This window comes from Lotus japonicus, chromosome 2 (assembly GCF_012489685.1).
Source record: "Lotus japonicus ecotype B-129 chromosome 2, LjGifu_v1.2".
In the NCBI taxonomy this organism is placed as follows: Eukaryota; Viridiplantae; Streptophyta; class Magnoliopsida; order Fabales; family Fabaceae; genus Lotus; species Lotus japonicus.
The window spans coordinates 77,386,953-77,403,605 of NC_080042.1; the positions used below are offsets into that span (position 1 = coordinate 77,386,953).

Genomic DNA, 16,653 nt, shown 5'->3' on the forward strand with positions numbered 1-16,653 from the left:
AAGTTGTTAGATTAAGTAGTTAGATTAAGTAGATTAAGTAGTTAGAATGATGATTTTCTGAATTCTGAGATGTGTTAAAATACGGAATATAAAGTTTCGGAGTCTATACGAAAATTAATATACCGTATTCAATACGAATTATAAATTTCCGTATTCAATACGAATTATAAAGTTCTGTATTCAATATGGATAATAAAGTTCCGTATTCTCTTCCAGGGATGACAGAATCATTTTTATTTCATGAATCCCAATTGATTGAACAATGCTCAACCTGAAGAGGTGCCACCACCAGCATTTGTACCCCCGTGTATAAGTATAGATGTCTCGCATTTATTTACAACTGATCAGGTATTCTTTGAACAGATTTTTGCATTGTTTTGAAAGTGTAATATATCAATTCTTATTATGTCTTGATCACCCTTGTTTATGCCTTGTTTGTGTGTTGGGTATGCATCATTGAACAGATTTTCCCTACCCGTGATGATCTTATCAATTGGGTTCATGGAATTGCTATTGAAAATGGATATGTTGTGTTGATCACAAAGTCAGATAGCGGTGGGAATGGAAGCAGAAAAGCTTATGTCATGTTGGGGTGCGAGAAGCATGGTAAGTATGTTCCCTACAGAGACCCTGACCTTGTTGAAGGAACGAGAACACAAAAGACAGAATGTCCTTTTAGACTAAAAGGACGACCTATGAAAAATGGCATAGATAGAGATTGGCGGCTAAAGGTGATGGAAGGTACACACAACCATGAACCAGCTAGGTCACTACTTGGCCACAATTTTGTTGGTCGTCTAAATTCCGAAGAGAAGGAGCAAGTGGAAAAAATGTCAAAGAGTTGGGTTCCACCGAGAAAGATGCTGTTGACTTTGAAGGAAAACAATCCTTTAAACTTGAATACCATATCTCAGATTTATGGTGCTTGCAAGAGGTTAAGAAAATCCCTCCGCGGGTCATTGACAGAAATGCAACACTTGTTGAAGAAGTTGGACGGTGGCAAGTACGTCCACTTTGAAAGACATGAGCCTGGATCGGAAGTCATTAGGGATGTATTTTGGGCTCATCCAAATGCTATCAAACTGTTCAACACATTTCCATATGTAGTGATTATGGATTGCACATACAAGACAAACAAATATAAAATTCCATTGCTTGAGATTGTTGGACTGACTTCCACAGATAAGACATACTCCATAGCCTTTTGCTACATTGTTAATGAGGGCACAGATGACTACGTTTGGGCACTGGAGTGTATGAAGTCTCTATTAGCTGATCAAGCCATGTTGCCTAAGGTGATTGTTACTGACAGGGATCTTGCCTTATTGAGTGCTGCTAAGCAAAGCCTTCCCAACACCAGCCATTTATTATGCTTGTGGCACATCAACAAGTGTGTTTTGGCAAAGTGCAAACTCTATGTTGGTACAGATGATTTTGCTGAATTGGTTATGGGGAAGTGGGGAGAGGTGGTGGATGCTGCAACAGTTGAAGAATTTGAAGTTCAATGGATGCAATTGTTTAATATGTGCAAGGACAAATACAACAACTTTACCTCCTATTGTTCTACTACATGGTTGGTCCACAAGGAAAAATTTGCCAAGGCATGGACAAATCATGTGATGCACTTTGGAACAACAACAAGTAACAGGTACAAAAATTATATGAGCTTAATTTATGCCTTGTTATATGTTTTTCATTTGATAGATTGTTTACATTGGAGAGTTAATAAGATATCTGTTTGTTGTTTGCAGGGCTGAGGGTGCACATGCCAGTTTGAAGAAGATGTTGCGGGATTGCAAGGGTGACCTAGCCACTTCTTGGGATGCGTCGCATAGTTTGACATGTAATCGACATACTGAAATATTAGCATCGTTTGAGCGCAGTATTCACAGAATTGATCACATTTTCATGTGCCCATTTTACACAAATATTAGAGGATTTGTGTCAAACAAATGCCTGCAGCTCCTTGATGCTGAACATATAAGAATGAAGTCCTACGGCCGATGCGATTGCTTGTTGAGAGAGACTCAAGGACTGCCTTGCGGTTGTGAACTTGCAGGTCACCGGTCAACCACTCTCTTGTCAATTAATTCTATTTGTTATTAAAAGTGACACTTTTGTGAACTTACAGGTTATGAAAGAATTCCATATGAGGCAATTCATCCATTCTGGAAGAGACTGAGTTGGGAGCATGTACCTGAACCTGTTGCAGATACTATCAGCAACCATATTTGCGGCATGAACCATGGAGATATGCAACCAGAAGTTGAGGCATTGACACATTATTTCAGTTCTTTGGATACTGGAGAGCAGAGTATGGTAAGGAGGAAGCTTCAAGCTATCTATTGTCCTGAAAGCAGTTCACTTTGTACTCCTGAGGTTCAGATAAGGTCCAAGCGCACTCTTAAGGCGAACGAAAGAAAACCACCCAAGGTTAAAGCAATAGGATCCTTGACTCGTGATCCTTCAGGTTTTGAGCATGTTGATAGGGAGATCAAAGAGGCAAAGAAGGCTTCGCAACCACCAAAGAAGAAGAAGCGTGTGAAGAAGTCTGATACAAGCTATTTCATGGGTCATTTTCCATCCTTTTTCCACCCATATATACACACAGTTCAGAATGTTGAGGACGATGGTAACTGTGGCTATAGAGTCATTGCTGCATTACTGGGACTACCATCAGGTGAGGAAGGTTGGTCATGTGTTAGGGAAGCGTTGATAGACGAACTTGAACGACACAGAGGATTGTATGATGAAATGTGGTCCAAACATGTGGTTAATGCCTTACATTCTCGACTCACTCTTACTCCTGGTCATCCGGCTACCGAGGATAAATGGATGCAACTGCCAGAGATGGGATACCTTGTAGCAACCAGGTTCTAAGTGGTTTTCATATCCATCTCTTCTCAGGGTTGTTGGTCATACCTTCCACTAAGAGGAGAAGGTCCACCTCCTGTACATCGTGTTATAGCTGTTGGTCATGTGATAAATCACTTTGTACATGTATTTTTTTATTGCGTACACTAATATCCAGTTTGTGAATTAATTTGTTGTATTTGTAAGCTATCTAATTTTATTGTTATTCTCTATAATGTAGCTCCATCTAACTCCTGGACATTCTATGCCGCCAATTGCTCTCCAGTGGGAACGGTATGTTGATCCTATATCAGTAAGCTGGTGCGTCCCATATGTTACACGTTTACACAGGTTCACATAAGAATTCGAAGCTTGGCTTGTTACTTTTGGTGTTCCTCTTAGTCACCAAAGCTATGTAGACATCACCACAGACTGACACCACACTTTGTGTAATATTCATTTGTAAACGCTCTGTAATATTAATCTGATGGGCCTTGCCCTTATGTTGTTCATTGCTGCTTTTAATAATAGTAATTTGATGGTCATTGGTATATTGATGGGCCTTATGTTACTTATCTTGCCTTTCATTATTCACGGTGTAGTTATACAGGTTATTTTTCATTATAAGAGTCTAAACATAATAGGTGGAAATAGAAAGCGTGGTTAATATAAAAAGAGTCCATACAATGTCGTCACATGTCATAATATAAAAGTACACAAAAAAATATACAAATATACAGTCACTCGCCCCGACCCCTACCGCCACCCCTCCGACCTCTAGGTCCACGAGCTCTGCCTCCACGAGCGCCCTCTGCAGGTGCACCCTCTCCACGGGCTCTGCCTCCACGGGCTCTGCCTCCACGCGCTCTACCTTCACGACCTCTGCCTCCTGCAGCTCCAGCTCCTCGGACAGCAGCAAAGGCTACTCCCTGGGTACCGATGAATGCGCTGGATCTAATAAGATCCAGCGCCCTCTCAGTGAGGGATCGGGCATGCGTGCCAACTGCAAGAGCATCTGACACCTCCAGTGACTGCTCCAACAAGTCCACGACCCGACGCACAACCGTCTGCAAAAATAATGTACATAAATGTGAGTGTACAAATAAAATATCATGAACAAAAAATCACAATTGCATGAAAAATAAAATTCAAACTTACCACAGCACTGAACTCCTCCCTCCTATCATCAGGGATGATGAACCGATGGGACACACCGCCATACCACCTCATGTACTCCTCCACAGCCTCTCCCGAATGAGTAGCAGGGATCCCCTGAGGGCGCAGGTGCGGCACAAAATCAGCATAGGCAGCATCTGCGGTCTCAGCAAGGGACCCAGTCGTCTGGATCTCGGAGGGGTGTCGAGGGACATCCTGGATGTAGCCAAACTGGCGCAGAACCCTCCCTGGTAGATGTCGTCGAACAACACGGCCAAATGGCGTCCGGATGTAGCCAGAATACATGGCCCTCTGATCCCGTGGTGGATGAGCCCGATGGTCCTCAAATGGGGTCCATATAATGTCATCCACCGTCAGCTCATCGAGCATGACTCGCCTCTCATCGAGGCCTGCATGCCCGACCCGGGACGTAACCCACCGCCGCGCCCTAGGCTGGGCCTGCGAGTACTCCGGATCCGCCCTCCGGATAATGACGCGATTAGAAAGGTACTCGTAGGCCCATCCTAGCAAGAGTGAGCTAAAACCTCCCATCTGGGCCGTCCCCCTCCTGGACGCTCGATCAAGCTGGTCGTACAACGTAGCGAGCGCAATCGCGCCCCACGCGTACTCGGACACTCGACCGAGATCCTGCAACATACCTATCCAGTAGACGGTCGTGTGGTATCCACCGCTCTTGCTAGCAAAGAGCGTCGCGCCTAGCTGGTTCACCAGCCAAATCCGTGCAGCGTCCTCATATCGGTGCTCTACAATGAAATGAATTGAGTTAACAGTTTATAACAATACAATAATAATAGATACTATTTAATCAAGTAATAATTAAGACATACCCTCCAACGCAGCATCATACAGGGTCTGCAAGACCCCAAAGCGAATAGTCTGGCTCCTGTTCTTATCAAACTCAGCATGATAACGAGCAACAGATCCTCCCATCAACTCAACACATAGCGCTGCACACTCGTCCCTCTCCCCCCTCCCAGGCGTATAGAACCTCGACCCCATGGGGAGATGGAGAAGAGCCGACACGTCGTCCAGGGTGATGGTCATCTCCCCAAACGGCATGTGGAAGCTACTAGTCTCCTCATGCCATCGCTCCACAAGGGCCAAAATGAGGCCTGCATCTGTCTCCGAGTAGCTGCACCAGGGTAGCTGATGAAGACCCGTCTGCTCAATCAACTCTCGAACCCTCCTGTGACTGTCTGAATCACCATCACAAGCAAGGTTCCAAACCTTCCCCCCAGCTGTGGCCACCCTCAAGTGTCGACGGTCCACATACCGCTCGTCTGTGCGTAGGAGTGCATGCCACGTCCAGGGAGCCTTGTGATCAGCATAATGCGTGAGAAGCGACAAATCAACAGGCCCCCCCGGAAACGGCGGCAACCTCTGGATCAGGTCCTCCTTGCCACCCTGTGCCTCTGGCACGACATCAGCATCAACATCAGGAGGAGGAATACTATCCTCGTCATATGACCCCTCCTCGCCGGATGACTCCTCGTCGGATGACTCATCGCCGGATGACTCATCGCCGGATGACTCATCGCCAGATGACTCATCGCCGGATGACGACTCGCCTGATGACTCCTCTCCTGGTGACTCATGGCGAGGTACATCAACCATGGGAGACGGCGGAGTAGGAACTTGATCAGTAGGCTCAACTGGAGCTGGAGCTGAAGCCTCTACCATGGGCGACTGCATAGAATCAACTGGAGCTGGAGCTGAAGCCTCAACCGCCTGAGAGGTCGCAGCATGATCGCCGCGCCGGCTAGAAGCATGTAATCGCCGGTGTCTATCCTCTGTAGGCCCCGCATCCTCACTAGCTCGAGACCTCTTTCTGTTCTTCATTCTCACTATATATTCAGAGCAAACATTTTCTAAATAAATTCACTGAATAAATTATACTCGCTCAATTACTAAATTTCTCAACTAAATCTCTAAATAAAATCACTAAATAATTCACGATGTTAATTATAAGTTTAAAAACATTTTATAAATTAACTAAGCTAATTAGATTAGGTTTTATAAATAAACTAAGCTAATTATATTAAGTTTTATAAAAACATTTTATAAATTAAGTTTATAACTCTAAACAGACACCAAATACGGAACATTAAGTTTCATATCCAATACGGAACATTAAGTTTCATATTGAATACGGAATATTATGTTCCGTATCGAACCAGAACTCCATTAACGACATTGCATGATTGGAACTCGCCCCAAAGACCAATTTATACAATTTCAGCCAACCTAACATCTACTTAAGCATAAATCGACTATCCTAGGGTTGAAAGATTCCATAATTTCAAGTTAAATGGTGAATTCAAGTTGAAATCCAAACTTACTTACCTCTAGGTTCAATGCAATGAATGGGGAGAATGGGGTTGATGATGGAGACGATGGTACCCTGTCCAGATGATGATTGAAGCAAGGAGAGCGTCGGTCTCGAAGATTGCAGAGCAAGGGTTGGGAAATGGGTTTGGAGCGCTGAAATGGGTTTTGAAAAAACCCCTGTCGATTACATAGTAATATAATACGGAACTTTATATTCCGTATTGAATACGAAATTTAATATTCCGTATTCTTTTAAATGGGGGTTTTTCCGTAATTTCCCCACTTTAAGTGGGGCGCGGAGCCCCATAGGGGGCCAAACCCAACTCCCCTCAATAAAAGCAGCCAGCCAATCAATAAGAATAGTCACGGATCAAATGTACTTTTTGACTTGTATATCACTTGTTTATTTTTATTGGCTGGCGTTCATTAGTTTTTTTATCAAATATTAAGTTATGTAAGTTTTGAAGAACAAACAGCTTGTACAAATAAAATAAAATGGATAAGAACAATCCATCTATAACTGGTTGAGACATTGCGTTAATCTAGGACTTATACATCGTAATGAATAAAATATGTATTGATACTTTCACTTATATGAGCCGGTCAACTTATGTGTTGCTTCCAAGTTACAACTTCAATTCTTAACTCTATATTGGATTGTCCCTTTCAAAAGAAAAAAAAAAACTCTACATTGTCTTTTCTTTTCGTACCTTTGCAACTATGGTATTCCTCCTAAATTTTTATTCTGTACCCTATTCTAATATCTTAGTTTATCCCGAGCATTATATTTTTTTTAAGCAGGTACCTATCCGATGATGAGATATCTCATTAATCTATTGCTCCACCATCAGCACATTAAGAGGTTAAAACTGGTCAATAAGTTATAAGAGTGTTTTTTGTTGGCAAGAATTTGAATTGAGGATAATTATATTCCTTAATCAACCCCTACTACTAAGTGCATTGATTGAGAACTAATCTCATACTGTATATAGCTACCACATGTGAAAATACTTTAGCTAAAAAAACTGCATGAAATACAATATAGACAAAAAAAAAAAAGGAGAGAGTCATGAGTGGTTTCATGCATGTGTAAGTTATGTCAAATGTGTTGAGTAGTTTGTTTTTTTCGCTTTTCATTGTGTCACTAAAAAATGCTTGTGGCCGGGTTAAATTATTTACACTGTTCACCTAGCTAGTTACTATATTTTACGATCAATCACGACCATTGAATAATTGATACGCGGTGGTAGCATCGACGGTGAAACGTAACCGGTGCGTCAACGGAATTTAGAAATGCATGTGGTGTTTGGAACTCGTGATTGGAAGAAATCGAAGGGTATGTTATTATGTTGTTCAAAAAAACGCATATTAATTACTTTACTGCTTTCCCCAAAACGACATCCATAAAAATTCAATTCACTCGATCTGCTAAACTGAAAAACAAAAAAGAAATTCTGAGATTTCATCAAGTGCAAGAAGGTGTAGCTAAAGCATTGTTCACAGCCACAGGATACTATTGCTAACATGCTTGCTATAGTTTTAACGGATAGGATTAGTGGATGTAAGGGAATAAATCTACGCGCAGGAACAGGGTATTATTCTCGGGTTGCGGTGTCTGACAAGAAAACGACAAATACGGGGTCGACGTTTCATTAAGACCGAGTTTACTCACTGCTCTCACTCACCAACACAATTGTTGGGTGTAGACAGATAATATTATACCATTTGTGCCCTTCTGTTAAGTCCCTGTCTTTGATCTTTGCATTTTTCTATTTATTTCTTACGGTCATTATCATCCTTGAAAAATTACAAATGAATGAATGTTGTATCTTGGTTGCATTTTCATTAGAGAATTTTTTTTAAGGTATTTCTACTGCCAATAGTTATGAGACTAATTCACTAGAGTCTCAGAGATTATAACATTAAGTAAATAGGTGTACCGCCAACAAGTCATCCTTCATACATACTACTGCATGCTTATAAAACTAAATACTTAAGGAATTTTAGTCTTTTGTTTTTAAGGATTGTGTTTGTATTTTGCAAAGATATTTTGAAATTTGAATGCCAGAATAATAAATGCAAGACCAACATAAGCTTCTATGTAATTCATGCACAATTAAGAGTACTTAATTACATCGTATTGCTCAGGGCCAGCCCTGGGCATGTGCAAGCATGCCCACAGTCCAGGGCCTCCAAAAAAAAGGGGTCCAAAAAAAAAATCTCATTAAACTTTCCCCTAAAATAAAATTTAGTTATAATAATTAATGTTCAAGATACTATTAATGAGTTGAACTAATCTAGTGGTTAATAATTGTATATGGTACTTTTATGTATCGGGTTTGAATCCCACCTTTTGACTTTTGACATGTTATTTGTTAATTAAGGTACATTTTTATTATTTGTCAAGGGCCTCCAAAATGTCGGGACCGACCCTACTAGTGTTGCTGTTGAGGAAACAAGAGATGGGAAAATGAACATTATTTTCCTTTTCCTTTTGATTTTGGTTAGAATTGTTATTGTTCTATGTGATTGTTTTAGTCGGTTATTAAATGTAAGTGTGTGCATATAAATAATATGTTTGTGGATAGAAGCTAGTATTGCAATGTAAGAACCTTTTTCAATTTTCAGAATCTTGTTGACATTTGGAGTGCTCAACCTCCTTGTAGATGCTTTCTGGGAGATAAAGGAATTGAGAAAAGGACAAACTATGGGTTAAAAATGTACATATGCTCCATGCACATGTTTTAAAGTATAACACAAGCTGGAATCAAGAGTTCAAGGTTTATCAAGTGGGATGGTCAAACTCCATGAATTTACACTCACGAGTAACACTCCTATATTTTGCCATCCAGTGAGCATTTGTTTGCTTGTAGCCAAGGTTTGTACCCTGCAAGAAAATCAAATGACTTGTCTCACCTTACTTGCCATGTTCATTGAATGAAACTCCACCTATTTTTGTTGGGTTCAACTCTAGTTTACAACAAGTGTCTACGCCATTTAGTTCATGGAATAATGAAACTCGACATAAACTTCAGATGAAATTAGTGCAAATGTGCAATGTTTCCAATTAAATAAATGTGATTAGTGTCTTACTTAAAAAAAATAGAGTAGAAATCAATGCAATAATGATAAACCTCAAAGGGATATCAATGTAATTTGCCCATATTACAACCATATTAGAATGAGGTTGTTGTGCAAATATCTTTTTCCATACACAAAATGGACAAGAGAAATTTTGAGTGACAAGTTTGACCAAATCTTTAATGTTTATTCCGATTAAAATGACAAATCACAACATCTTTCAAGATTTTAATTATATTCATAAATAATTGCTCCCAATATCCCTCATTATAATTTATTTTTTTTGAGTTTTTTTTATCCCGTAATATAAGACACTTTATATTTTTATATGAAATATTAATTAATTTTTTTTTCATGTTTACCATCATATTTAATACCAACATTCAAAGAATTTTCATGTTGTTAAAAAATTTGTCTGATTTCCAAGACCATTATCATTTAAAGATAGTGAAATATTAATACGGAAGGAGAATTTCATTTGAAAGTAATTTGAGAAAGTTTTTTTTTTAAAGCGGGTACCTCCTATCATATTAATAAGAACCAAGTGAAATATTTTTTTTTGAAATACCAAATGAAATATTTACTTTTAGACAAGAATGCTCTTATATAATTAAACTTTTTCTCTCTTGACTTTTCTAAACATTAATGATGCATTAAAATTTAAAAAAGCGAGTTAAGAACAATTTTGAAAGGTCAATATCAATTGATAACAAATTTAATATACTTAACTACATACTCCTATTTCCTAAACTTTGTAAATTAATTTTTTGATTCTTATAAATATGACCTTATGTAAATAGACCATATGTAGGACGTATTGTTACTAACTAATTTTAACTGCTTTTATTAATTCTGTATAATTAGATAAAAATGAGTTTATAAAGTATACATGATTTATGGATAGTGATTGAATGAAGAGGGGAAGCAGAGAGAGTGTGTAGTGACATATCTGGGCCTGGGGAGCAAGCTAGCAAAGGTTGTTGGCAAATTAAGAAAAAGCAGAAGCAACCAAACAACTGTCCGTTACGGTGGCTTGGAACACATGATTTTGCCTATTCAAAAAGGTAACGCTATTATCAACACAGCACACCACATGAGTAGCTAGTAACCTCCTTCACCTTCATTCAAAAAGTTAAAGGTACCACCACAGTGAGTAGTGTAGTGGGTCATGAGGTAGTAAAAACTCACATTCAATGGAATGAATGGAGTGAATAGAGAGAGAGAGAGAGAGAGAGAAACACCACACACACACACACACACACACACTCTTCACACCACACCACTCAGTCATAGATCTCCATTCTCTGTTGTCAAAGTTAAAAAGCCAATCCATTCATTCATTCCCATTTCTTTAACATCTTCCATGAATTCAAGCTTTGTCTCTCACTGAACCAGACAAATCTTCTCATTCTCATCACCCCATCCTCTCCCTGTTACATCTCTTTCTGCCAGCTCTTCCTGCTAACAACATGTCATTGCAACCCACCTCCTTTTTCTGGTCCCGGAGTACTAAAAACCCCTGCTTTTTTCATCCCTTCCATTGAAACCAATTCTTCAGCTACACCCATTTCTTCTTACTTCTTCTGCTTTCTGTTTTCTTCATCCTTTGCCTCTGCAGTCATCCTGAAAGATGAGGAAGAATGGATGGCAGCTACCTTACCATCCACTTCAGGTCGGTGTAAAGTTTCAATTTTTTATTTTTTTTTTCCAGATTTTTTTTGTGGGGGTTTGACATTTTGAGGACTGTTTGTTGCTGTGAAGGTGGTGGCCATTGCTGTATTTCTGGCTCTAGGGTTTGCCTTCTATGTGTTCTTTGCTCCTTTTGTTGGGAAGAAGGTGTATCAGTACATTGCTATGGGCCTCTACACACCCCTGGTAACCCAAATTTTGAGCTTTCTCTGCATTTTTATGTTCATTTTACTGAATTTAAAGTTGGTTGGGGAAAAGGGTTATGAGATCTGTGAATGTTGCTTTCTGATTCATGTTTTTTGGTTATGTATGTCTCTATTCCTTTTCTTCAATTTGAGCTTCTTCTCCTTCTTTATTCATCTTGTTTTGTTAGATTGTAGATTGATTTCAATTTGGAATGTGTGTATGGGGCTTTTTCTGTACCTGATGAGAGGCTATTTGGTATCTTGTTATGTATACTGGTTAAATAAATTATCCTCTCTCCAATTATTTAATTAATTTTTTAGCATCTTTTGAGAAATAGCCATAGGAGATATGTAAACTAGAAATCAAGGCTTTAAACTATACTGGCATTGGAATTTAATGCCAACTCAGGCACATGTATGTTTGTTGGAAATACTAGATTCAAACAAATTTGAGTTTTTGAAATCCAAGGCAACACAGTTATTCTCATCATATTCTAATATTCCTTTTTTGACCTTCTTGATAATGCTGGCATCCCCCACCCACTTTGAACGGGTATCTACTAATATTCGAATTATCATGCATGTAGTGTGAGGAATTTGTTGAAACCAGGTTACCTTAATTAAAGGTTCCTCGAATGTGGCTTTAGAGTGTTACATTAAATCATGCAATAGCTTCATCATTCTGCTTAAATATACTATCTGTCAGTTTCCGAGTATGGGTGAAATTCACTATTCAGTACTAAGTTGACTTCCTGGTATCTGCAGTTGTAGAACTAATGACACATCCAAATATGAAGGATGATATGCTTTTGGTATCTATGAACTGATTCTGATATGTCTTATGGCTGTTTGCATTTTTTGTTCCACTTGCTGTAGATGGCACCTTACTAGGGCTTCTATGTCCTTGTGTGTGTGAATCAATATTATTATCTGGTTTTTAATGTGCTTGTAATAGCAAGGTTAGGAAATAACATACACATGCACATTTCATCAATATGATGAGTTTGTAATAAAATTTCATTTTGAAATCAAACTAGTGTAGACTTGTAAAAGAAGGGACATAACTATCTTTGTTTTAAACTGCATGAAGGATATTGTCTTGTTATAGTAACATCTCACCTCTTGCCAGATTACCTGTGTCTTTGGACTGTACATTTGGTGTGCAGCAGCTGATCCAGCAGATTCAGGGGTTTTTAAGTCCAAAAAGTACCTTAAAATTCCGGATAGCAAAAAGCTGGGTGGGCTGAAGGATTCTAAACTTGGAGCGGATTCGACTTCATCAATGCATGATGGAAATGCTTCAACAGTTGGACCAAAATCTGTGGATAAGGAAGCATTGGGAACAGAAGCAAGTTTTAAAGATGTTGCTATTTCAATAGAGAAGAAAAGTGCATCATCACCTTTACTATTAGTTTGCTCTCCTTGCGCTTATATCTGCTCCTGCTCTAGTTCAAGTGAAGAATCTTCTGATAAACAAACAAGTGAAGATGGCATGTTCTATTGCAGTTTGTGTGAAGTTGAGGTACGCTGAAGAGTTTTGAGTAAAAGCCTTTGTTCCTTGAAGAATATTGTAGCAGTTCATCCTCTATTATCGTGGAACAGAGTCTTGCACGCATAACACAGATATACTATTTGTGCATTCCTTGATCTAATACTTGACAATATTACCAATTCTGTTAAAATCTTGCTTCTCCAAATGATTGTATTCTGGCATTAGATGGATGCTGAGGTTTCTTTTGTCAAAATTGATAATAAAAGAAGTTAAATATCTTGTTGGAATAATGGTGTTGCAGGTATTCAAGTACAGCAAGCACTGTAGAGTTTGTGACAAGTGTGTTGATCGCTTTGATCATCACTGCAGGGTATGACTATCTGATTTCTCTCTTCCTTGCTTATAAGTTGATGCATTCTGAAAAAATGTTACTTCTTGGATTTTTCAGTGGCTTAACAACTGTATTGGAAAAAAGAACTACCGACAGTTTTTCACCCTCATGGTTGCTGCTCTCCTCTTGGTAAGCACGATTGTTCACTTATGCCTTGCTTATCATTGAGATGTTCAAACCTACTAGTATTATCATAATAAAACCTCTGCCACCTGTACAAATCCTACCCTACAATTCAAATGTTATTATGCCCCAGATAACTGGCATTTTGAGATCCGCCATTCTCAACACCATTCCCTCATTCTATTCAGGAGCTTACTTTAGTCCCCCATCACACTGGAACTTTAATAGGAGATGAGATTTTTGTAAACAAATAGTGGTTTATACTTGTAGAGAATTTAAGGGGTAGTTGAACATGGAGTATATATGGTTTTATATATGCTCTCCAAACTAAGGAATGCCCTTAAGGAGTATATTTGGTTCCCCAGTTGCCCTAGTTTTCTAGTCATACACTTGATATTCTCCCAACCAAATGTCAAAAGTTGAGCTGTCCTAAGCCCAACTTACTTCTTGTTGGAAGCAACATGCTGGAACCTAAAGAAAACCCCTGAGTTAGCATTTTTAATTTCCTAGTTATTTTCATTTTGATTAACTATTGACAGGTATATACATGGTTTGTGCTCCTTGGGCTTGAGATTGCAGCTTATTCTTCAATGGTTGACTGGAATACTTGTGCTCATCTGCTGTTTTATTAAGAGGAAGCAATTTTCGGTGGATGTTTCGTCCAAGTTGGGAAGCAGTTTCACACTGGCACCCTTTGTTATTGTGGTGGTGAGCATTCTGCTTACATTCTTGGGGTATATAATGTGGTTACTGGACTGCTTTATTGGTTATTCATACATCTTATGCACACTTAATATTTGTTCTTTTGCTCTTTGTTTAGTTGTTATGAATTCTTTCTTCCCTGTTCATTTATGCAATAAGTGTATATGGTAAATCAGATTTTATAAAAATCATTATTGCTGTTATTCTTATGCTAGGTGAATTTTTCTTTTCACAGGCAGTCTGCACCATTTTAGCTATGCTTGCTACCTTACCTCTTGCTCAACTTTTCTTCTTTCATATTCTTCTCATAAAAAAGGTACGTTTGGCAGCTGATCTGTGCCAGAAATTTTACTTCCATACCAATTTCATTGTAAAAGCGTCTTATATAATTATTCATATAAGGCAGAACTTATTTGTTCTTCTCCCTAATCTCTGTTTGCTTGAAAAGTAAAATATTGATAGGCATGCTGGGTTTAATTTGATGGTTGAATATATAGACCCCTTTGCTTCAGACTGCATTACAAGTTTTGTTTAAGAAATGACAATGTTAGTGCTAAATATTATGTTTATTGGGGAGTGACTCAGGGAATCACCACATACGATTACATCATAGCTTTGAGGGAGCAGGAACAGGAGCAGCAAGGAGTTGGAGGTCAGCAGAGTCCCCAAATGTCGCCTGTTAGCTCACTTACTGGATTGAGTAGTGCAAGCTCCTTTACTACTTTCCGCCGCGGTGCATGGTGTACACCACCACGTCTGTTCCTTGAAGATCAGGTAACTTTTTATCAAATCAGTCCTGCTTAATTTATTAATTTTCAATTTCTGTATTTTACAGTGGGACCTCTGCATGAAATAAGTTCTGATGTGATTTCCTATCTTAAGCACTGGCACATGTGCATGTGTTTGAGATGAAGCACATGAACAAAATAAAATAAATGAAGGACTTAGTTATTGAAAGTTATTGCCAAAAAAAAACAAAATTGACAAAGACAGTGATGGAGGGAAATGATTAAGACATTCTTAGTTGAAAACCAGGTTTTCTTGATGTTGTTTGAAAACCAAGTTTTCTCATGCTTTGGTGTATCAAGTATCAAGTATCAAATGACTTCAGAAGTATATTTTAGCTTTCTGGATAAAATGTGATTGTTTGTGTTATGCAGTTTGATGTAGTGCCCCCAGAAACAGCATCTGTAAGTTCACTTGGAAAGAAGTCTATCAGAGAAGAACCAGTTAAGAAAAAGAATCCTGCAGCAGTCAAAATTAGTCCATGGGCATTGGCACGGTTAAATGCAGAAGAAGTTTCCAAGGCTGCTGCAGAAGCAAGGAAAAAGTCGAAGATTCTGCAGCCTGTGGTAAGACAGAATGAGCCTTTCAGGCTAGAAGCAGATCACAACTCCGGCAGCAGTGGGCGTCGAATGGCCCCCAGGATTGATAACAGAAGGCGGCCAGGTAAACGGGCTCGCATGCCAGCTGACTTACCTACGGAGGCCCTGACAAGGTTTTCTGCCAGTAATATGAATAAAGGCTTCAGTGGAACATCTAGTTTAGCATCTCTCCAGCTTGAAACACAGGGTGGATTTCAAACAAGTCAAGCAGTGTCAAGCTCAGCTGGGATTGTTGCTTCTTCTCCTGAAAGCAGTTTAGACTCGCCTGATATTCACCCATTTCGCGTGTCTTCAACCGTAGCTGAAGAAGCAAGACGGCTTGGAGGTCTTTCTGCTGCTGCTGGTGCTGCAACACTGAAGGAATTCCCACTGTCAAGGTCAACAAGTGATGGGTATGAGGCCTCTGGTGGGGAAGATAGTGACCAGGTTCCCACAAGGATTGTTCAGAGATCAACAAATTGGTCTAATCTTCTTTTCAGTGCTGATCAGGATGACAGAACTTATGAGCCAAACTCATCATCTAGCCTGGCTCAGCATAGAAAGTGGTGACTGATTTGGGTGTGAATTAGACAACCAGCTATGAGATTATTTGATGGGAATTGTTCATTCTTTGAGATTTGAACCCAAAGGTAATTCAACATCCCCTTAACCCTTACCTTCCTGAGGTTGAAGTTGATGGTCCTCAAAAGTTTTGGAGGCAGGTTCAGTGGGAAACCATGTACAAAAGTTTTAGGTCACAGTAACTGATGATGAGCCTGACCTTCCTATATTGTTTTGTGCATCTTTTCCTAATGAAATTTTAATCAAGTCTTTATGGATCATATATGCTTAATATCCAAATTGTTTGCAACTTTGAAGAATATACAGGTGCCTATCTTATGGTCACACCTGGCTCGGAACCACAAACTCTTAGTGTTTTATCCGACCTAGAGACCCAACCATAATTTAGTTTGCATCATTATTACAACATTTTCATGTTCACTCAAATTCAATCAGTAAAACAGGACTGTAAACAATAATCTAAAACTCAGCAACACAATTGGGTAATCAATCTTAACATAATCAAGTAAAGGTTACATGTAATTGAAAAAGATCATGCGAAAATTGGAGAGACTAGTTAAATTAATTTTAAAAAATATTACGTAGTTTTTTCTGAGAGGTAATTTCATATATTATTCATTATTTATCTTAATTTTATTATGTCAACCTCAAACACAAAATATGATAAAAGTCTATGTTGCTCCTATC

General features: G+C 39.0%; 4 protein-coding genes across 7 annotated transcripts; 2 read left to right on the top strand and 2 right to left on the bottom strand.

Annotated features, from left to right (window-relative positions):
• The first annotated feature begins 501 nt into the window (after nucleotides 1–501).
• Nucleotides 502–2,895, top strand: LOC130739785 (PKS-NRPS hybrid synthetase cheA-like). Its single transcript, XM_057592186.1, has 3 exons — nucleotides 502–1,648; nucleotides 1,752–2,059; nucleotides 2,132–2,895. The coding sequence occupies exons 1-3, from the start codon at nucleotides 585–587 to the stop codon at nucleotides 2,878–2,880; spliced, it is 2,121 nt and encodes a 706-aa protein (XP_057448169.1). The 5' UTR covers nucleotides 502–584; the 3' UTR covers nucleotides 2,881–2,895.
• A 519-nt stretch (nucleotides 2,896–3,414) lies between these two features.
• On the bottom strand, nucleotides 3,415–4,459 carry LOC130739786 (uncharacterized). The gene is made up of 2 exons (XM_057592187.1): nucleotides 4,012–4,459; nucleotides 3,415–3,920 (listed from the first exon to the last, which is right to left on the bottom strand). The coding sequence occupies exons 1-2, from the start codon at nucleotides 4,396–4,398 to the stop codon at nucleotides 3,594–3,596; spliced, it is 714 nt and encodes a 237-aa protein (XP_057448170.1). The 5' UTR covers nucleotides 4,399–4,459; the 3' UTR covers nucleotides 3,415–3,593.
• Nucleotides 4,460–4,507: 48 nt separating this feature from the next.
• LOC130737062 (protein MAINTENANCE OF MERISTEMS-like) lies at nucleotides 4,508–5,368 on the bottom strand. The gene is made up of 3 exons (XM_057588832.1): nucleotides 4,857–5,368; nucleotides 4,554–4,772; nucleotides 4,508–4,518 (listed from the first exon to the last, which is right to left on the bottom strand). The coding sequence occupies exons 1-3, from the start codon at nucleotides 5,086–5,088 to the stop codon at nucleotides 4,508–4,510; spliced, it is 462 nt and encodes a 153-aa protein (XP_057444815.1). The 5' UTR covers nucleotides 5,089–5,368.
• A 5,027-nt stretch (nucleotides 5,369–10,395) lies between these two features.
• Nucleotides 10,396–16,226, top strand: LOC130739787 (probable protein S-acyltransferase 22). Of its 4 annotated transcripts, XM_057592188.1 has the most exons (9): nucleotides 10,408–11,110; nucleotides 11,200–11,313; nucleotides 12,442–12,834; nucleotides 13,106–13,174; nucleotides 13,253–13,324; nucleotides 13,898–14,026; nucleotides 14,256–14,336; nucleotides 14,606–14,794; nucleotides 15,181–16,226. In XM_057592188.1, exons 1-9 carry the CDS (start codon nucleotides 11,069–11,071, stop codon nucleotides 15,952–15,954), a joined length of 1,863 nt encoding a protein of 620 aa, XP_057448171.1. In that variant the 5' UTR covers nucleotides 10,408–11,068; the 3' UTR covers nucleotides 15,955–16,226. The 4 variants fall into 4 exon arrangements, with proteins under 4 accessions (XP_057448174.1, XP_057448173.1, XP_057448172.1 ...); XM_057592190.1 differs by lacking the exon at nucleotides 14,606–14,794 and having other exon boundaries at nucleotides 10,399–11,110; XM_057592189.1 differs by lacking the exon at nucleotides 13,898–14,026 and having other exon boundaries at nucleotides 10,404–11,110.
• Nucleotides 16,227–16,653: the final 427 nt, after the last annotated feature.

Excerpts from the sequence above, each read along its gene's own strand:
- LOC130739786 (XM_057592187.1), bottom strand. The coding sequence starts at position 4,398 with ATGCTCGATGAGCTGACGGTGGATGACATTATATGGACCCCATTTGAG. Across the intron at positions 3,921-4,011 it reads GGGAGGAGTTCAGTGCTGTG|ACGGTTGTGCGTCGGGTCGT; the intron begins GTAAGTTTGAAT and ends TTATTTTTGCAG.
- LOC130739785 (XM_057592186.1), top strand. The coding sequence starts at position 585 with ATGTTGGGGTGCGAGAAGCATGGTAAGTATGTTCCCTACAGAGACCCT. Across the intron at positions 1,649-1,751 it reads GGAACAACAACAAGTAACAG|GGCTGAGGGTGCACATGCCA; the intron begins GTACAAAAATTA and ends TGTTGTTTGCAG. Across the intron at positions 2,060-2,131 it reads TTGCGGTTGTGAACTTGCAG|GTTATGAAAGAATTCCATAT; the intron begins GTCACCGGTCAA and ends GTGAACTTACAG.
- LOC130739787 (XM_057592188.1), top strand. The coding sequence starts at position 11,069 with ATGAGGAAGAATGGATGGCAGCTACCTTACCATCCACTTCAG. Across the intron at positions 13,175-13,252 it reads GCTTTGATCATCACTGCAGG|TGGCTTAACAACTGTATTGG; the intron begins GTATGACTATCT and ends TGGATTTTTCAG. Across the intron at positions 14,337-14,605 it reads ATATTCTTCTCATAAAAAAG|GGAATCACCACATACGATTA; the intron begins GTACGTTTGGCA and ends GGAGTGACTCAG.
- LOC130737062 (XM_057588832.1), bottom strand. The coding sequence starts at position 5,088 with ATGCCGTTTGGGGAGATGACCATCACCCTGGACGACGTGTCGGCTCTT. Across the intron at positions 4,773-4,856 it reads GTATGATGCTGCGTTGGAGG|AGCACCGATATGAGGACGCT; the intron begins GTATGTCTTAAT and ends ATTTCATTGTAG.